This window comes from Sminthopsis crassicaudata, chromosome 6, assembly GCF_048593235.1.
Source record: "Sminthopsis crassicaudata isolate SCR6 chromosome 6, ASM4859323v1, whole genome shotgun sequence".
Taxonomy (NCBI): domain Eukaryota; kingdom Metazoa; phylum Chordata; class Mammalia; order Dasyuromorphia; family Dasyuridae; genus Sminthopsis; species Sminthopsis crassicaudata.
In genome coordinates, this window is record NC_133622.1 from 247,231,770 (window position 1) to 247,251,472 (window position 19,703).

General features: G+C 50.3%; 1 protein-coding gene across 1 annotated transcript; it reads left to right on the plus strand.

Moving 5' to 3' along the window:
* Positions 1 to 8,768: 8,768 nt before the first annotated feature.
* On the plus strand, positions 8,769 to 17,320 carry LOC141547958 (membrane-spanning 4-domains subfamily A member 15-like). Its single transcript, XM_074276672.1, has 6 exons — positions 8,769 to 8,993; positions 10,746 to 10,868; positions 11,554 to 11,610; positions 12,276 to 12,368; positions 14,836 to 14,949; positions 17,204 to 17,320. Exons 1-6 carry the CDS (start codon positions 8,769 to 8,771, stop codon positions 17,318 to 17,320), a joined length of 729 nt encoding a protein of 242 aa, XP_074132773.1.
* Positions 17,321 to 19,703: the final 2,383 nt, after the last annotated feature.

The window sequence follows — 19,703 nt, forward strand, 5'->3', positions numbered from 1 at the left end:
TCCCATATATTTTATTTCATGCACTTAAAAGCATGATTCCAAAAATGACCGGGCTGCCCAGAATTCCTGCCCTAATCTAATTTTCACATTTTGTGGAGAGGAAAGCAACTACTTTACCCTGTGTAATGCGGCAAATGAATGGGAATAAGTGTGTCCGATCTCCTCCTCCAGGAGGATATTTGGGATTTGAGGACAAAGCATATAGGAGAGGTCGATTTCCCCTTCCTAACTCGGGCCACCCCAGACAGGAGAAGTAAGGAAGCCAGAGCTCAAAACTAAGTGAACAAGTTTGTGTTCTATGGGATGGACTGAAATCCAGGTTAGACTTTGAGACCTTAGCCGCCATTGGTCCAGCAGCTACCGTGCGGTTGCCAGATCTCACATCTTGTCCAAAAGTCTCTTTCGTCAGGACTTCTTTCCTTTTCTTTCCTAGCACGGGCTCTTCCCATAGTAGGGACTTAATAAGGCTTTGGTAAATTGATTTGAAATTTTTCAGAGGGCTTTTAACCTCCTAAAATGAGCGCTACCTTTTTGTGGGGCCCTTTTAAGATTTACCAAGTGCTTCACACACATCCTCTCCTCGGAGCCTCTCAACAGCTCTGGGAAGTGAGCACTGTTGTAATGACCGTTGTGCAGAGAAGCGAGGAAGTCAGGAAGGAAGGGCTCAGCTCCGGACTTCCTGAATCCAAGTCCAGAGAATATAGGGCAGCTCTGCGGGACTCAGGGTTCTGAGAGCCCTTAACAGATGGAGACTTTGAGGGCTCCGAAGGAGCAAGTGAGACCCCCGTCGGCCCCTCTCCTGGGCTCTGAAGATCCTTCTGGCAGATGTGTCAGCAAAGCAAGCTGTGATTTCACAGCCTCTCTCCCTCTCTGGTCACACCTCCCAAGTTAGTAACAACCTGTGAACTAGGGCATTGCTCCCTCCCCTCCCTTCTTTCTTTTCTTCACGAGTAAGGATCTTCTCCAACACAGAATCCAGCTTGGAAAAGCTATGCCTGGATAGGACATCTTCAGCCCAGTTCCCATAAAACCCTGCCTGGGTGCTTACCACGGGCGGCCCATGAGAGCTCTTCAACCATTGTCTTGAGCCATCAATCACATGTTGCCACCTGGACCCTAAAATACTAGCGTTGGGGAGAAGAGAAAATGTTGGAGCTGGCAGGAACCTTGGAACCTGAGGACATAGATCATTCCTTTTTTTTTTTTTTTTTCCCTGAGGCTGGGGTTAAGTGACTTGCCCAGGGTCACACGGCTAGGAAAAGTGTCTGAGACCAGATTTGAACTCAGGTCCTCCTGAATTCAAGGCTGGTGTTCTATCCACTGCGCCCCCTAGGTGCCCCAGACATAGATCATTCCTAATGCTCTTATAATAAGCAGTAATAATGTGTATATGCTTCAAGTTTTGCAAAGTGCTTCATAAATACTATTTTTGTTTGATCCAGATCTTAATTTTAGTAATTTTAAAACAAAGATGGAAGGTGGAAGGGACCTTAGACTATAGAAAGTCAGAGGTGGGAAGCAATCTTAGAACAGGGAATGTTAGAGCTGGGAGGTACCTTGGAATTTGAGGACATAGATCATTCCTAATGCTCTTATAATAAGCAGTAATAATGTGTATATGCTTCAAGTTTTGCAAAGTGCTTCATAAATACTATTTTTGTTTGATCCAGATCTTGGAAGTAATTTTTAAAAGATGGAAGGTGGAAGGGACCTTAGACTATAGAAAGTCAGAGGTGGGAAGCAATCTTAGAACAGGGAATGTTAGAGTGGGAGGTACCTTGGGATGTGGAATGTTAGAATTGGGGGCAAGAGCTTGAATTTGTTAGAGTTGGAAGGGATCTTAGAAGAGGGAACTTAAGATTTGAGAAGGATCTTAGAATAAGGAACGTCAGCGCTGGGAAGGGTCTTAGGACAGGGAATGTTAGAGCTGGGAGGTACCTTAGGATATTGAATCTTAGATTATAAATGGAGAGCTAAGCATCCGGACCAACTCTCTCAGTTTATAGATGAGGAAACCGGAGCCCAAAGGAATCAAACCATTTGGCCAGGGTCATACAACTCACATGTATCAGACATGAGAATTGAACTCGGGTTTTTCCAGCGCTCCATCCACCAGCTTAGAGACAAGTCAACAGAAATATCATAACCAGGGAGATACAGAATATGAGAGCAGGAGGGAACTTGGAGACCCTCTGGTTCAGTCCCCTGGTTATACCGAAAAATAAACCGAGGCATCAAAGGAGGTTACAGATGTGGAAATGCTTTTTTCAGGTTATAAATTGAGGCATTAACTATTATTGATGTCCATCTGGCTGGTGTGAGATGAATCTCAGGGAATTCCCTGGTCCTATATGGTGGGTTCACTCTTCAGAAATTGGGCTTTGCAGGTCACTGCACCCAACATTGCCATGTTCCCGGGGGCCTAAAAGCAGTCCAGACAGGACAAGTGATCCAATTTCTTGGGTTTCATATTTACTGGTTATTTTCTTTAATCCAGACTTTTGACATCATATGGAATAGAGATTTTTCCAAGCTTTCACAGTGAGGAAGAGGCAGGATTTGAACCCAGATTCCCTGACAATAATGATGATGATGATAATGATACTAATAAAGGAGAGCTGCAACCTGGCCTAGAGCCTCAGATCTGATCTCAGAGACTTAGTTGATAAGGCAAGTTCTTGATGATCATCCCTTTTACGGATGAGGAGACTTCCTCTCTGAGCACACCGCTTCAATCTCACCATGTTGACATAACTGGCTCACAACAGGTCCCGATCCGCCATCATCCCTGACTCACATTCCCAGCTTCCAGCAGAAGATCCGTCCAAAGCACTTGCACTTTTACAGCATCAGGCACATACCTGACAAACACTTGTTTGTCACCAGGCACTATCTTAGGTGCTATAGAGATGACACACGAAACAAACTCTTATCGAGTTTTAGAAAATATTGACAATGTTCATTTAGAAGAACAAAAGGTCAAAAACTTCAAAGAACCAGGGAGGAAGGAAATAGATTCAGTAGTGTCCGACCTTAAACTATATGGTAAGAGCATTGTTGAAGTATAAAATGGGTCATTTTTATTATTTTACATTGAAATTTTTTGTATAATGAGAGGATTCAGGCCAGTTCCAATGATCTTATGATGAAGAGAGCCATCTATACCCAGAGAGAGAGCATTGTGGGAACTGAGGGTGGACCACAGCATAATATTTTCACTCTTTTTGTTGTGGTTTGCCTGAATTTTATTTTCCTTCTTTTTTTTTTTTTTTTTTACTTTTTAATTTGATTTTTCTTGTGAAACAAGATAGTTATACAAATATGTATGCCTATATTGGATTTAACACATATTTTACTCTGTTTAACATGGATTGGATTATATGCTATTTAGAGGAAGGGGAAAGGGGGAAAATTTTGGAACAAAGTTTTTCAAAAGTCATTGTTGAAAAAATTATCCTTGCATATGTTTAGAAAATACAAAACTTCAATAAAAAAGAATTTTAAATGTTTTGTATAAATAAAACCTATGCAATCAAAAATAGAAGGAATGCAGAAAATGGGGGGAGGAGAACTTGCAGACATCCTTTTGGCTAGAATGTGATTGGGTTGGAATATTGCTATGGTGTAGGAAAAATGAGCTGCTAGCAAAACATGGAAAGGCTTGGACTTCCGAGGGAAAATGCTATTCACCCCAGAGAAATGGCTGACAGATGAAAATAAGCATAATATGATCTTACATATATGGGTGTGAGTGTATATGAGTATATATGTGTATGGGTGTGTCTACACTTATTTGAGGTGGGAGAGGGAAATGAAGTAAAAAGAGCATAGTAGAGAATAAAAAAAAAAAAAAACAAGGAAGCAAAGTAATCAGCTTTGGAAAAAATGAGTATTATTTATTATATAGGTTTTCTTGACATTGAAAGATTGAATCCTCTCATGTTCTGCTGTGTACATGGCAATTTTTTTCTTTTTTGTATTTAAGTTTAAAATAAATTTTAAAACTTAAAAACAAACTCACAAGGACCTAATAGGGAAGGCAATCAGGATCTGTATAAGCATGCACAAAATAAGTATAAAGAAACTAAAAACTAAATAATTCCATACAAGATAGTTTGGAAGAGATGGCATTTGCTGCTGGGGGATCAAGAAAGTCTTCCTGTAGGAATACAGAGAGGCTTGGAGAGACTTACATCAACTGGTGCTGAGTGAAACGAGCAGAACCAGAAGATCATTATACACTTCAACAATGATACTGTATGAGGATGGATTCTGATGGAAGTGGATTTCTTCAACATAGAGAAGAGCTAATCCAATTCCAATTGATCCATGATGGACAGAATCAGCTACACCCAGAGAAGGAACACTGGGAAATGAGTGTAAACTGTGAGCATTTTTTTCCTTTTTCTTCCCAGATTATTTTTACCTTCCAAATACAATTCTTCCTTTGCAACAACAACAACATAATTCGGTTCTGCACATATATATTGTACCTAGGATATACTATAAGATATTTAATATGTATGGGAATGCCTGCCATCTAGGGGAGGGGGTGGAGGGAAGGAGGGGAAAAACTCGGAACAGAAGGGAGTACAAGGGATAATGTTGTAAAAAAAAATTACCTATGCATATGTACTATCAAAGAAAATGTTATAATTATAAAATTAATTTAAAAAAAAAGAAAAGAAAAGATGAGTAGGAAGGGGAAAGGAATCCAAAATGAATGTGGGCAAATTAATGTAAATTTTGCCAGTCAAATAAAATTGGAAATAGAAAGATGATTTAAAAAAAAAAGGAAAAAAGAAAGCCTTCTTGTACTTCCTGTAAAAGGTGATACTTGAGCAGTGTCTTGAAGGGAGAGACTTTCATTGAGGTAGCGGTGAGAAGGGAGGACATTCTAAGGCAACTGGGATAGCCATGGAAAAAGCAATGAGAAATTGAGACAACTGGTCACATCACAAAATGTGGGAGGGAGAATAATGGCCAATGAGTTTGAGCAATGAGATCCAGTTTTAAAAGTTAAATGGAAGCATTTTTGTTTTACCTTAGGAGCAAAAGGAGACCACTAGAGTTTATTGAGTAAAAGTGATGGAGGATCATGGAGGGCTATAATAACGGAGGAGTGTGAGAGAAAGGTTCAGGATGGAGGCAGCTTATTCATTATGGAACAGGCATTACAGTGGGCATGGAAAAAGAATGGGTTGGAGGGGGACTTGGATGGGGAGGATTAAAGAAAATCACTTTGGTCATTGTAGAATATACTGGAATGACTAGAGACTTAAGACCAAGAGAGCAATAAATAATCTAAACAAGAAGGGGCGAGGGCCTGAACCAAGATGTAAGTAGAGTGTGTGTAGAAACAAGGGTCAGATGCTAGAGATATCACAAAGCAAGATCGGCATCTAACTTGATGTCGGATGTCAGCTGTTGGATAAGGGAGAGTGAGGAATTGGGGATAATGGTGAGATTGGGAACCCAAGAAGCTGAAAGGATGGTGGTGCTATTGCCAGGAAGAGAAGAAAGAGATGAAAAAGGAGAATAGGGAAGTTTTGAAGAAAGGTAACTAGAGGGAGAGAGATCACAAGCATTATTTTGGATACATTTAGTTTCAAGAGTCTCCAAGAGATACAAATTGGAATTTCTTAGGGGAAATAAAGGACTGAAGCTCAAGAAAGAGATGGATATATAGTTCTGGATCACTGGATTTTACTCTTCATGAGGTTCTCTTGGTAAGGATACTGGAAAGATTTGCCATTTTCTTCTCCAGAGACAGAGGGCGAGTGATTTTTCCAGGTAAGTATCTGAAGCCATAATTGAAGTCAGGTCTCTCTGACTCCTGGTCCAGCATTCTCTCCACTGAGCCATCTAGCTACCATCCCTGATACAGAGGTGATAATGAAATCTATAGCAGCTGATGAAGTCGCCAAGATGGAGTATGGAGAGAGAAAAATAGAAGCTCTAGGGCAGAGCATTAGGGGGAAAACACATTTTGGGAGCTGGACCTGACTGCAAAGGAGACTGAGGAGACAGAAAAGGGATTGATCGAATGTGTCAAATGCAACACGTTACCTAAGAAGGATAAAGATCAAAAAATTAAGAGACTTGGCAATTAAACCATGACTGGTGACCTTGAATAAAACTGTTTCAGTTAAATAATAACTTGGAAACCCCCGGCACTTAATACTTACTACTGTGTGACCCTGGGCAAGTCACTTAACCCCAACTGCATTGGGGGGGCAGGGGGGAAGCCAACAACTTGGAAACCAGATTGCAAGAGGCTTTAGAGGAAGTAATAAGAGAAAGAGAAAGAGAAACAGTATAAAGAGCTTTCTCCGGGAATTTGACTGACTAAGAGAAAAGATATGGGCCGGTAATCTGAGAGGACAGAGTCCAGTGAGGATGGGAAGAAATGTGAAGGAACCTAGAGAAGAAGTAAGGGTGAGGAGGGAAAATGGGGAAGAGGAAAAGAGAGAGACAGAAAGAAACTGAGGCAGAGACAGAGACAGGGAGACAGAGACAAGGGAGAGAGAGAGGTGGGAAGGAAGTTAAGAGAAAGGGAAGGAGGGAGGGAGAAGGAAGGGGGAGAGAGAGAGGGAAGAAGGGAGAAAGAGGGAGAGAGCTATGGAGACAGAGATAGTGAAGATGATGGAGGTTGTAGATTGCTAGAGAAGACTAGAGTGGATGTCAGGATAGGATTACGGACAAATGTAAAGGCTTTGGTGGGAAGAAAGGTTATTTCACTGAGCTGAGATCCGTGATAAGGGATCTGAGATAGAGAAAAGGAGAAGAGGAAGCTCGTGTAGAATGACCCCGATTTCTCTTTTTAAAAATTAACAAGCATTTATTTTCTCTTCTTCCCATCTCTGCTCCACTCCCTCCATTTGTCAAAAATCAGATGAGAGAGATGGGAGTTGGGGGTGTGCATCTCAAGGAGAGAAAAAGTTTGAAAAAGCTTTTGTGGGGGCTGCTCAAGATAAGGAATTAATGTTTGTTCTTGTTCAGTTGTTTGGGGCATGTCTGACTCTTTGTGACCCCATTCAGTGGGTTGGGTTTTGTTTTTTTTTTTTTTTTGGTTCTTTTTGTTGGTTTGTTTTTTGGCAAAGATGCTGGACCATCCCCTTCTCTAATTCATTTTACAGATGAGGAAACTGAGATAAACAGGGTTAAATGGCTTGCCCAGGGTCACCCAGCTAGTAAGTGTCTGAGACCAGATTTGAACTCAGAAGGATGAGTTTTCCTGATGTCCAGCACTCTCCGCCGCACCACATAGCAACTTGAGGAATTAATCAGGGAAGAATAAAAGGATCGCCTTGCCACAGTGAGGGCCCAGCTGAAGATGGATACGGGGAATTTATAACGTGCTCAGGGAGCACAGTGGTGAGGTCTCCCCCAGTTCCATTCAGCAGCTTGTGGGTAGAAATTGGAGATAAACCAAGGCTGAGGTTTGACAGGGGGTAATCAGTGATAAGATTCTTAAGGGAAAGGACTGTGTACCATGATAAGATAAAAACTTAAAAGAGGGAAGTTCAAGCGAGGATAAAGATCTGAGAAAATACTAAGGGGCAAAGGGATCAAAGTTCTTGCTGAGAAGGGCAGCCAGGTGGGGCAGGAGGACCTGAGTTCAAATTGGGCCCCAGCACTTAATACTTACTACTGTGTGACCCTGGGCAAGTCACTTAACCCCAACTGCATTGGGGGGGAGGAGGGAAGCCAACATTATCTGGATTGCTTTGATTTTTTAAAGAATTAATAATTCTTAATTACTAATTTTTAAATGAATTTAAAAAGAGGAAAATATACTCCCAGGGAGATCCCGGGAGTAGCTGTGGGGAGTAAGGAGTATTTGACTCTTCATCGAGGGCCATGGTGGGAAGGAAAGCCAATGGTGGGGTGGAGGTACCATCATGGAGGATCAGTGAGGGCTAATAATGGCAGGGTGTGAGAGAAAGGGTCAGGATGAAGGCAGCATATTCATTATGGAATAGGAATTACAGTGGGCACAGAAAAAGAACAGGGCCGGTGGGGGACTTGGGTGGGGAAGGATTAAAGAAAATAGGAAGGAGAGAATAGAATATGGAAGTTGGGGTGAATTTCTCTCATGGCCGGGGACTGATCCATACAAGAATAGGGAGAAAAATGAGTGAAAATTGAGAGAAAATAGGTGGGAAATTGTTAGTCATAGGTGGAATAGTGGGTGACAGCTAAAAACAAAATTCCCAGTCTCCAAAGTGCTGCTGCTGAAGGCCAGAGATTTAGGGGCTCAGCCAGTCTCAGCGGCTCACCTCGTGGGGCCAGACCCAGGTCCTGGGAGGACCCAGCCTAACCCAACCCCTCCGGAGTCTTCTTCAAGAGTAGGAAGGGCATTTCACAGTAGATCCTCAAGTGAATTAGGTGCGGAACGAGACCGGCATTCTCATAATATGCTTGTTACAAAAATGAGTACGTACTTCGTAGCTGTGTGACCCTGAGCAAGTCACTTAACCCCAGCCTAAAAAAAAAAAAATAATTAAAAAAAAAAAAAGAGTAAGTTTTAGAGCTGGGCCAAAATGCGCTCATCTGTATAATGAGGGGGCTCCTTCACTGAGCTCCAGGAGCCTCCGGCTCTCAGTGCCCTCAGTGATGAGCTGGTAGAGGGCACTGGGAGCAAAAGAATTTAAATTCAGTCTTCTGACCCCAAACCCAGGGCTTTCTCCAACTTGCTGCCTCCATCACCAGGGGAAAGGTTCCTCTCTGACGTGATCCTTTGTTTTCCAGCCTCTCTGGCCACCATGACCTCAGCCCCTGCCACCAATGGGGTGTTTGTGGTCATCCCCCCAAATAACGCCAGTGGTATCCGCCCGGGCCCGGCCATGCTGCCCAGGACCCTGTGCCAGTCTCCTGGGACTCTGCAGTTTGAGGACCCGCCACTGGGCTCACAGCCTCCTGGAAACGTGCCTCATCAGAGACTTCTACCAGGAGAGACGTTCCTGAACGGGGAGCCCAAGGCCTTAGGGGTGAGCCCGCCCAGCGTCTGCTTTGGCTGGTAGGGGGTGAAAGGAGATGCTTTGGGGGGGGGCAGGGATTGAGGGGAGTCCCCGGGAAGGAAGAGCATCACGGATCTCGACGTGGCCAGAACTCAGAGTCGAGTTATTCACAAGAAGTTCACCAGATGTCCCTGTTGAAGGCACCCAGCCGCCATTCATAGACCAGGGTGGGGGGGGGGGAGTAGGGGAAGGAAGGGTCACTGAGGGAGCCCATTCCACTTCCAGAAAACGGGTGGAGGGGCCTTTTTCCTGACACTGCCTCTCTGTGACTGCTTAAAACTCCCCTTCTGCGGGGCTGATTCTTCCTCCGGGGCCAAACACATAAACTCTCCAGCCTCCTCCACACAAAAGCCCTTCTGTCCAAGGCCGGCCCTGGTGCCTTCTGCTCCCCCCTCCCCACACCCCTGCCCTTCCACACTCTGACCTCAGTCAGGAGAGAGAAAGGCTGACGGCGAGCCAGATCTGCCCACTCTGGGGCAAGAGGAAACATCCCAAGCCAGACCCCCTCACCTCCGAGCCACAGCCCCCCATTACACACACACACACACACACACACACACATATACACACTCATTCACACACACATAAACACTCACACACTCACACTCACATATACACACTCACACATACACACTCACACACACTCACACTCACATATACACACTCATACTCACACTCACACACTCACACACATACACACACTCACACACTCACACACATACACACACTCACACACACATACACACTCACACTCACACACACATACACACACACTCTCACACACATACACACACACATACACACACTCACACTCACACATACACACTCACACACTCACACTCACAAACACACACTCACACATACACACACACTCACACATACACACTCACACACACACTCACACATACACACTCACACACACACTCACACATACACACACTCACACATACACACACTCACACACACACTCACACACACTCACACACACTCACACACACACTCACACTCACAAACACACACTCACATACACACACACTCACACATACACACTCACACATACACACACTCACACTCACACATACACACACTTACACACACACTCACACATACACACTCACACACACACTCACACTCACACACACACTCACACTCACAAACACACACTCACACACATACACACACTCACACACACACTCACACATACACACACTCACACTCACACATACACACACTTACACACACACTCACACATACACACTCACACACACACTCACACTCACACACACACTCACACTCACAAACACACACTCACACACATACACACACTCACACACATACTCACACATACACACTCACACACACTCACACTCACACATACACACACATACACACTCACACACACACTCACACATACACACTCACACACACTCACACTCACACATACACACACTCACACATACACACTCACACACACTCACACACACACTCACACACACACTCACACACATTCACACACTCACACACACTCACATACACACTCACACACACTCACAAACACACACTCACACACATACACACACACTCACACACACACACATTGTTGAATTGAGTCCGGCCCCAGAAGGGCCGCTGGAGGAAGGAAGCTGGAAGGCCCGGGCCCCTAGAGGCTGGGGCTGGAGGCCGGGCCTCCCTGACTCCACTGCCCCCCGGGGCTCCTTGCAGACAGTCCAGATCCTGATCGGCCTCATCTACATCAGCTTCGGCAGCGTCCTGCTGATGTTCCGGAGGGGCTACGTTGGCATGTTGTTCGTCGATGGAGGGATCCCCTTCTGGGGAGGAGTGTGTGTGAGTACAGGAGCAAGGCAGGGGGCTGGGCAGGGGCCTCAGTCAGGGGAAGGTCGTCACCCCCTGAGGTCCCTCTCCTGCTCCAGCCCCCATCACAAATTACCCATAAGCAGGCAGGATTTTAATGCACTTGGAGAGCCAACAATTTTGTGATCTGAGGAGTGCAGCCATCCCTCCCTGAGAGACACAGGGGAGTCCCTGCCCCCCCCGCCTGGCCCCCACTCTGAGTCACACCCCTTTCAGGGCTGCAAAACCCTACAAAAACACAGAAAATCCTGTATTTGGAGTCAAAAGTCCTGGGTTCAAATCCTCCCTAACTGTGGGAACTTGGACACGCTTGAAGGTCTTTCTGGGCATTGTTCTCTTGTAAGTGGAGAAGCCAGGACTAACCTGGTCTTCTGTCTGGCTCAATTTCCTTCCATCCTTAGGAAGAGCTGGGGGACCTGGGGGACCCAGGGAGGGTCCCCAGAGCCTCTGGCCCAAGGGCATTGCTGCAGGCCTGAGAGAGAAGGGAGAACAGAAGATAAAGGGGACCTGGCAGCCGAGGGACACTCAGCTCTGGGAAAGTGCCCTCCTACAGAGCCCAGGGCTGGGCAGGGCTGCTTGGGGGAGCCTGGGGCCTTGTTTGCCCATCCTGGAGCTGGGTCTCTGCCCCATGGTGAATGCCCTCCTCTTCCTCACCTAGTTCATCATCTCTGGATCCCTCTCGGTGGCTGCAGAGAAGCATCATACCAGCTGTCTGGTGAGTGCCCAGAGGGGCCCGGAGGGGGCACCAAAGACGGGCCCGGAGGGGGATCCGAAGTCTGGCCCTGCCCGGCCCACTGGATCTTCACAGTGGAAGCAGCTCGGGGGCAGACAGCCCCCAAGCTCTGCCCCCACTTCAGGCCAGCAGGACAGGGTAGGGGAGATGGGGGGCAAAGCAGAGCGTGGGACCTGCGGGTTCTACTCTTGTGGGTGATGGAAAACCCCGGCAATCCACCCACGTTTGTGCAAAACGTAGCGAGGGGCCCATTTAAAACCTGGACGTAGGCCGGGCTCACCAGCTCCAAGCCCACCCTCCTGGGCGATCCTCAGGGCCCCGAGGCAAGGGGGCAGCCGAGGGCAGGGGGCGGGTCCATGGGGGCATTTGCCCCAGCCGCCGGGGGAGCTCCTTCTGAGGGAGGAGAGGGCCGGTAAAATGGGCTAAGAGTGGCCCAACACCGACCTCGATGACCTGACCGTTTCTGAACTTGACGTTGGTGCCGGAAGCGGGAGAGGATGGAGCAGGCCGCGCGAAGGGATGGACACTGCCTGGAAAGCGAGTCAGGCAGCTCGGTCTGTCCTGGGGGGCTCAAGGAGCTCAGTGAGGGCCACAGGGCCCCTTCCAGGCCCCAGGGAGGAGGGCCCCTCATCACCTCTCCCCTTCAGGTCAAGAGCAGCCTGGGGATGAACATCCTCAACATCATCGCTTCCTTCGCTGCCACGGCCATCCTGCTGATGGACTTTGGGGTGACTAACTGGGTGAGTGAGTGGTCAAGTATAACCGGGGGACCTGAATCCTGAAAGCCCTGGGCATGTGATGCAAACACACACACACACACACCCCTACCTCCATTCAGTGTTGGGACATAGAACATAGAATGTCAAAGTGAAAGAATCCTAGAACATGGAATGGCAGCAATGTGAGGGACTCTAGAACATAGAATGCCATGTTCTAGGAACATGGAATGTCAGAGCTGGGAGGGATGTTAGAACATAAGAGTACAGGATCCCCATAGTTGCGAGGAACCCAACATTACAGACAGTAGGAACTTTTTAACACAGAATATAATCCAGAAGAGCTAGAACCTCGGGACCTCATACCCCACCCTAAAAGAATCCCCTCGACAGGAACGCTGCGAGGAGCCTTTCTGAAGGAAGGCTCCCAAGTTGTGTCGGGATCTCCCCCGCCCTCCGCCCTCCCCCGCCCCTCGGCTTCCCTTTTCTCTTCCCCTTCACCAAGAACACTCCCACATCTCCTTGTTGACCTCCTAGGTCCAGCCTCGGCTGCCACCTCCTCCCTGAAGCCCTCAGCCCAGCTTCAGCCCAAAAAGCTCTCCCCTTCCGTGACCGTCTCATATTGATCTATTTGTACTTTGCGGATGCCGGGCAGGTGGGATTTGGGCCGAGGGATGGGGGCTTCGAAAGTAGGCGCCAGAGAGCGACCGACAGGCAGCTTTCCTCGCCCCCAATTTCTCTCCCCTTCCTTTGCCGCGGCTCCCGCACCAGGCAAAGGCTTCGGGGGCAGGTGAGCGAATAATGACAACAGACGGCGTTTATAAAGCGCTCTCAGGTTTGCAGAGCCCTTTACACGGGGGACTTCAGTCCTCACGACCACCCTGGGAGCTGGGTGCTACTGTTAGCCCCATTTTACACATGAGGAAACCGAGGCTGAAAGAGATTAACTGGCCTGCCCAGCCTCACACAGCTACTAAGTGTCTGAGGAAGGCTTGAATTCAGGTCTTCCTGACTCCACGTTCAGCGTGCTACCCAAATGGGCCGGTTCCTTCAGAAGGTGCAAGCTTTTGTGTGGTTGAGTTGGAGTTTGAGGCCCTTGAAGTATAAAAAGCCTTGGTCTGGAGAGAAAGGGGTCGGAAACTCTCCCTGCGCTCTTGCTGCGCTCCGGGTGCGGAGACTTTCCCTGCGCTCTTGCTGCGCTCCGGGTGGGGAGACTTTCCCTGCTCTTGCTGCGCTCCGGGTGCGGAGACTTTCCCTGCGCTCTTGCTGCGCTCCGGGTGCAGACACTTTCCCTGCTCTTGCTGCGCTCCAGGTGCGGAGACTTTCCCTGCGCTCTTGCTGCGCTCCGGGTGCAGACACTTTCCCTGCTCTTGCTGCCTTCCGGGTGCGGAGACTTTCCCTCCGCTCTTGCTGCGCTCCGGGTGCGGAGACTTTCCCTGCTCTTGCTGCCCTCCGATTATGGACACTTTCCCTGCTCTTGCTGCGCTCTGGGTGGGGAGACTTTCCCTGCGCTCTTGCTGCGCTCCGGGTGCAGACACTTTCCCTGCTCTTGCTGCGCTCCGGGTGCGGATACTTTCCCTGCTCTTGCTGCGCTCCAGGTGCGGAGACTTTCCCTGCACTCTTGCTGCCCTCAGATTATGGACACTTTCCCTGCGCTCTTGCTGCCCTCAGATTATGGACACTTTCCCTGCGCTCTTGCTGCCCTCAGATTATGGACACTTTCCCTGCGCTCTTGCTGCCCTCAGATTATGGACACTTTCCCTGCGCTCTTGCTGCCCTCAGATTATGGACACTTTCCCTGCGCTCTTGCTGCCCTCAGATTATGGACACTTTCCCTGCGCTCTTGCTGCCCTCGGATGCAGAGACTTTCTCTGCGCTCTTGCTGCCCTCGGATGCAGAGACTTTCTCTGCGCTCTTGCTGCCCTCGGATGCAGAGACTTTCCCTGCACTCTTGCTGTCCTCAGATTATGGACACTTTCCCTACGCTCTTGCTGCGCTCCGGTGCGGAGACTTTCCCTGCTCTTGCTGCCCTCCGATTATGGAAACTTTCCCTGCGCTCTTGCTGCCCTCGGATGCAGAGACTTTCTCTGTGCTCTTGCTGTCCTCCCGGCCAGGGAGCTGCTTTCTGCTCCAGATGACCCACATGTGGAGGTGGCTCAGCCATTAGGGTATCCACAGGGTGCTAGACCGCCATTTGCTAGGGGGATTGTCGAGCGCAGGGGATGAGGTCCCTGCCAATCCTGAGATTCTAGCTCTGAAGTATCATATTCTGTTCGAAGGTTCCTTTCAGTTATAATGTTCTACATTCTAAGGTTCCTCCCAGCTGTGGGCATCCAATGTTCTACGTTCTAATGTCCAGCGCGGACACTTTATTCCATGTTCTAAGGCCCCTGCCAGCGCCGACTCTCCACATCCTAAGTTCTAGGGTTCCTTGCAGTTCCGAGCCGTCTTTGACTTCATGGTTTCAGTGACCGTGGCTCTGTGTTTGCAGGACGTGGGCCGGGGTTACCTGGCCGTGCTCACCATCTTCACCATCCTGGAGTTCTTCATTGCTGTCATTGCCACCTATTTCGGGTGCCAGGCGACCCGCTCCAGCACCAACACAGTGAGTGCCTCCAGCACTTGGGGAGTGTCGGGCTTTGGGGCGGAGGGCACGCTGGGACAATTCCTGCCCCTTCCTTCGGGACAGCTGCAGTGGCCAGGAGAGAGTGAGACCCACCTGGTGGCAGCAGGGCCCAGGGGAGGCAGCTTTCAGGGACAGGCCTGGGCTCTGGATGGCGTCTCTGCTTCGCCCAGTGCAAGGAGACTCCCGAGACCATGGAGTCCAACGATGTACGCGTCCCTTTTAATTTAATTTGAAAACTCAAACAACCATCCCAGAGACTCAGCGAAGACCCATCCCCCCCCCAATAAGAACCACAGTCAGGATTCGAACCCACTTCCTCTTCCTCAAAACCCAGTGTTCTCATTACACCAAGTGGTCTCTTCTACTTTGTATAAACAAATGAGAAAAGATGGTGGAAGGCATCGCAAACTCAAAAAGTTCAGGACAAATTCTCTGTCCCCCTCCCAGACTCTGCTGAGCGAGGGTCCCAGTGAGCCAGGCTCCCACCCTCAGGCTCATCCCCCAAGTCTCATTCTCTTAGCTCGCCTTCCCTTAAACATTGGTGGTCCTGGAGCCCCGGAGGGCCTCGGGTGGGGGGCGGCGGCAGAGCTGAGTCTTGGAGGGGATTGGGGACCAGTTACGGATGCCGCTTGTCAGCAGTGCACCCTGGCCCGCTAGATCTTCCCCCACGTGATGAAGGCCCTAAGGGCAATTTGCTGCTCATTTCTCGGGGAGGAACACTGAGGCCGCCAGAGCCACACTCATCCAAAGGGTATTTGAAGCCAGGTCTTCCTAATTTAAAATCCAGAAATGAACTTTTAATTAAGTGTAAAGTGATTTGAGACCGGAAGTGACCCAGAAATCCCTTTGTATGAAATATTTTATGTAAAAATGTCTTGCAGGAAGTCCTAAGTGTGGCCCAAACATGCAGCTACGCCCGGGTCTATGTGTCCGGGTTTGCTTTTCCGGCCCACAATGAAAGCTCGCGGTGGTTAAACCTTTTTGTTTTCAGGTTCCCAGAGACTAACCCGGGCCGGGTGTGTGGAAAGTGCTCGGTTCTCAAATAAGTGTTTTAGGGCGGCTTGGTGAGAGAGTGGAGGGAGGGAGATGGGCAGAGAAACAAAAACAGGAGGGGGGGAGGGACGGAGACAGGGAAAAAAAACAAAAGGGGGAGAAGAGAGTGAGAGACAGAAGGGGGTGAGAGACAGAGAGAGAAGGAGAAGAGAGTGAGAGACAGAAGGGGGTGAGAGACAGAGAGAGAAGGAGAAGAGAGTGAGAGACAGAAGGGGGTGAGAGACAGAGAGAGAAGGAGAAGAGAGTGAGAGACAGAAGGGGGTGAGAGACAGAGAAGAAGAGAGTGAGAGACAGAAGGGGGTGAGAGACAGAGAGAGAAGGAGAAGAGAGTGAGAGACAGAAGGGGGTGAGAGACAGAGAGAAGGAGAAGAGAGTGAGAGACAGAAGGGGGTGAGAGACAGAGAGAGAAGGAGAAGAGAGTGAGAGACAGAAGGGGGTGAGAGACAGAGAGAGAAGGAGAAGAGAGTGAGAGACAGAAGGGGGTGAGAGACAGAGAGAGAAGGAGAAGAGAGTGAGAGACAGAAGGGGTGAGAGACAGAGAGGAGAAGAGAGTGAGAGACAGAAGGGGTGAGAGACAGAGAGGAGAAGAGAGTGAGAGACAGAAGGGGGTGAGAGACAGAGAGAAGGAGAAGAAGAGAGTGAGAGACAGAAGGGGGTGAGAGACAGAAGGGGGTGAGACAGAGAAGAGAGAGAGAGAGAGAGAAGGAGAAGAGAGTGAGAGAAGAAGAATGGGAGAGAGTGAGAGACAGTGAGAAAAAAGGAAGGGGAGTGGCAGAGAAAAAGAGAAGAAGGAATGAGAGAAAGAGAAGGGAGTGTGAGAGGCAGAAAGAAAAGAAGAGGAGAGAGAAAGAGAGCAAGGGGAGAGTGAGAGAAAGAAGAGGAGTGATGAAGGGCAGAGGGGGAAAGAGAAGGGAGACAGTGAGGGAGAAAGCTCTTCCCTCAGGCAGCATGGAGCCCCGGACCTGCAGTCAGGGAGGACCAGCAAGCTCTGCTCGCGTTGGGGAGGAGGGGGGAGTAGTTCTCTGTGCCTCAGTTTCCCCATCTGTTACAAGACAAGGCTCTTATTAACGCCTCTTCGGGCTCTCCAAGAGCGATCCCCTGGTGGCCAGCAGGGGGCGCCCTCGCACTAACTCCCGCTCCCTCCGCGGGCTCTCACGTGGCCTTTCCCTCCTTCCAGCAGTCCATGGTTTTCCTGCCGAACGCCTTCAGCACAGACTTCAACATCCCGAGCCCGGCAGCCACCCCGCCCCCGGCCTACGACAACGTGGCCTACACTTCCAAGGAAGCCTCGGAGTAGGAGCCGCCGCCCTCCCGGAGCCGCCGCCCTCCAGCCCCGGGAGGAGGCTGCTCCGGCCGCTGTCCCCGGGTCCGCAGCGGTCAGCCGGCCTCGGGCCTCGGCCACGAGGGATTGGGAGCCGCGCCCCTCCCGGGGACGCCCCCGCCGTCTGGTCCTCCGTCACTTGTTTCCCCAAAGGCTCCCGGCGGGGCCCTCACGTGGTGCTGCCGTTTCCCGCCCCACGGCCCTGGGAGGCAGGAGGGGGAAGCGCTGCCCCGGGCTTCCAAGATTCCGGCCTCCTGCAGCAGCGAATCCCGTTTAATAAAATCCGGGGCAGATTATTAGACCCCGGTCCCTCCTCCGAAAGGAAGGTGGGTTCAGAGAAGAGCTGCAGCTGTCGGGGAAGGCCCATACCCCTGTCCCCGGTGTGGCGGCTCGGAAGGCCCCGCCCCCTTGGCCCCGGTGTGGCGGCTCAGAAGGCCCATACCCCTATCCCCGGTGTGGTGGCTCGGAAGGCCCCGCCCCCTGTCCCCGGTGTGGCGGCTCGGAAGGCCCCGCCCCCTTGTCCCCCGTGTGAGAGCTCAGAAGGCCCCGCCCCCTTGTCCCCGGTGTGGCGGCTCGGAAGGCCCTGTCTGGCTCATTCCTTTTGTGGCTGCGCAGCCCGCTCTGAAGGTTCCATCTGATGATCCGGGATCTGAGTTGTCCGACATCCCACGTGCTAAGCTCCTCCCACTTTTGACACCCCCTTCCAAGGCAGCCTGGGCTGGGTCGTGCAGGAAGCTAGGGGGTAGGAGAGATATAGCGCGAATTCAAAGCGTGCTTCAGGGGCCTTCTAGCTGTGAGTGAAGCTCTCCCAGCCTCAGTTTCCCCGTGTACAAAATGGGAGTAGTATCCACGCCACAGGCACTGCAAGGATCCCATGAGCTAGCACAGGTAAGAGCTCTGAAAGGCTCCACGAGCCACCCAGTGCTGGCGTCCCCTTGTCCCAAGGTTCCCTCCGGGCCCTGTGAGCGTGATTCATCCCAGAATCCCCTCGGCCCTCATGGTGCTGCCTAAAATAGACTCCCATTTCACAGCTCCCCGCCCGCTGAATCTCTAAGTATAAGGTTCAGCTCTGCGGACTGACTGGCTGAGTTGGGCCCCCCTTAGAGACCTTCAGCCACATTTCACACAGTCTAATCCTCCTCCAGCCCAGGAGGAATCATGCAATTTCCACCCTGGGAATCTGGCTCCAAAGGCTGGCCCGAGGTCAGGGAAGGGCCCCAGAGAGGCTGCCTGCCCTTCCTACCAGCCGCCCAGACTCCAGTCTGAGAAATCTGCAGAAAGGCTGTTCCATGGCAGGAGAGTGACTTCCTCTCTCTGAGCCTCAGTTTTCCCTTCTGTAAAATGGGAAGGAGAGAGCGGGAAGGTTAAACTAGAGAGAATTTCCCCTCCAGATTTCAGTTTCCTGATCCTAAATCATGAATTGAAGAGCTCAGATAAATGAAGAGCCAGGACTTCCGTCCCCACGGGTGACTGAGAAGCTCCTGAAAGACCCCGGGTGGGTGGCAGGGAACCAGGATGGTCCAGGGTCGGCAGCTGGGGGTCCCTTACAGGCTAGTTCTGGCTATTGGCGGGTGCGAGGGTGGTTTGTGTCTGTCTGTGTCTGCATGTTCCTGTATCAATGACTGGAATAAACGTGTGGCTCAAATTCCATCGGGACCAGAATTATTGTCAACCATCAGCCAGCCCGGAGCCATCATCACAACTCCTCCCTCCTTCTCCTCCTCCCATTCTTTCCTCCATCTCCTTCACATGACTCTCCATGGCACACCAAGCTCCCGGGTCACCAGCCTCGCCCTCCCCCGCTCAGCCTCCTTCCCCTGCAGGCAAGTGGTCTTATCTTGTCACCGGACACGTGGCAGGGAGACCTTGGACCGGAGCCACCCGGTTAGTCGGAGTCTCTCAAGCACCCGAGGTCCCTCCCAGGACTCCCAGCCCCTGGGACTTTCTCCCTGACGCTCACCTTTCTCCCACGGACCATCCCGGTTCCTTTCCCTCCTCTGGGTCTGCCTTCTCAGCGACCTCTAGGGACAGAGGCCCTAATATGTCTGGTCTCTTCATCTGACCCATTACCCCAGCTCGGGGTTTAGGATGACGGGACTTCAGTGTGGAGGAAACTCTAGAAATAAGCTCCTTCTCTCCGGCGGCTGCCTCCAAAATCCATCGCCCTTTCCGGAGTCCCACGCTGCCCCCTGCACTGACTGACCCGAGCAGCCCCAGGGGTTCTGATTTGGGTTCCCAGCCCCCCGTGAAGTCTCTTAATCTGGGCTGGGCAGGGCAGACTGGGCCAGGAAGCCAGCTGAAAGGAAAGCTCCTTGCTAGGCTGGCCCTCCTGGGAAAGGAGGCTCAGGGTGTCCAGGAG

What these genes read in the sequence shown, in the direction of transcription:
- LOC141547958 (XM_074276672.1), top strand. Translation starts at nt 8,769, where the DNA reads ATGACCTCAGCCCCTGCCACCAATGGGGTGTTTGTGGTCATCCCCCCA. An exon ending in AGCATCATACCAGCTGTCTG is followed by an intron (nt 11,611 to 12,275) that starts GTGAGTGCCCAG and finishes TCTCCCCTTCAG; the next exon opens with GTCAAGAGCAGCCTGGGGAT. An exon ending in CCCGCTCCAGCACCAACACA is followed by an intron (nt 14,950 to 17,203) that starts GTGAGTGCCTCC and finishes TCCTTCCAGCAG; the next exon opens with TCCATGGTTTTCCTGCCGAA.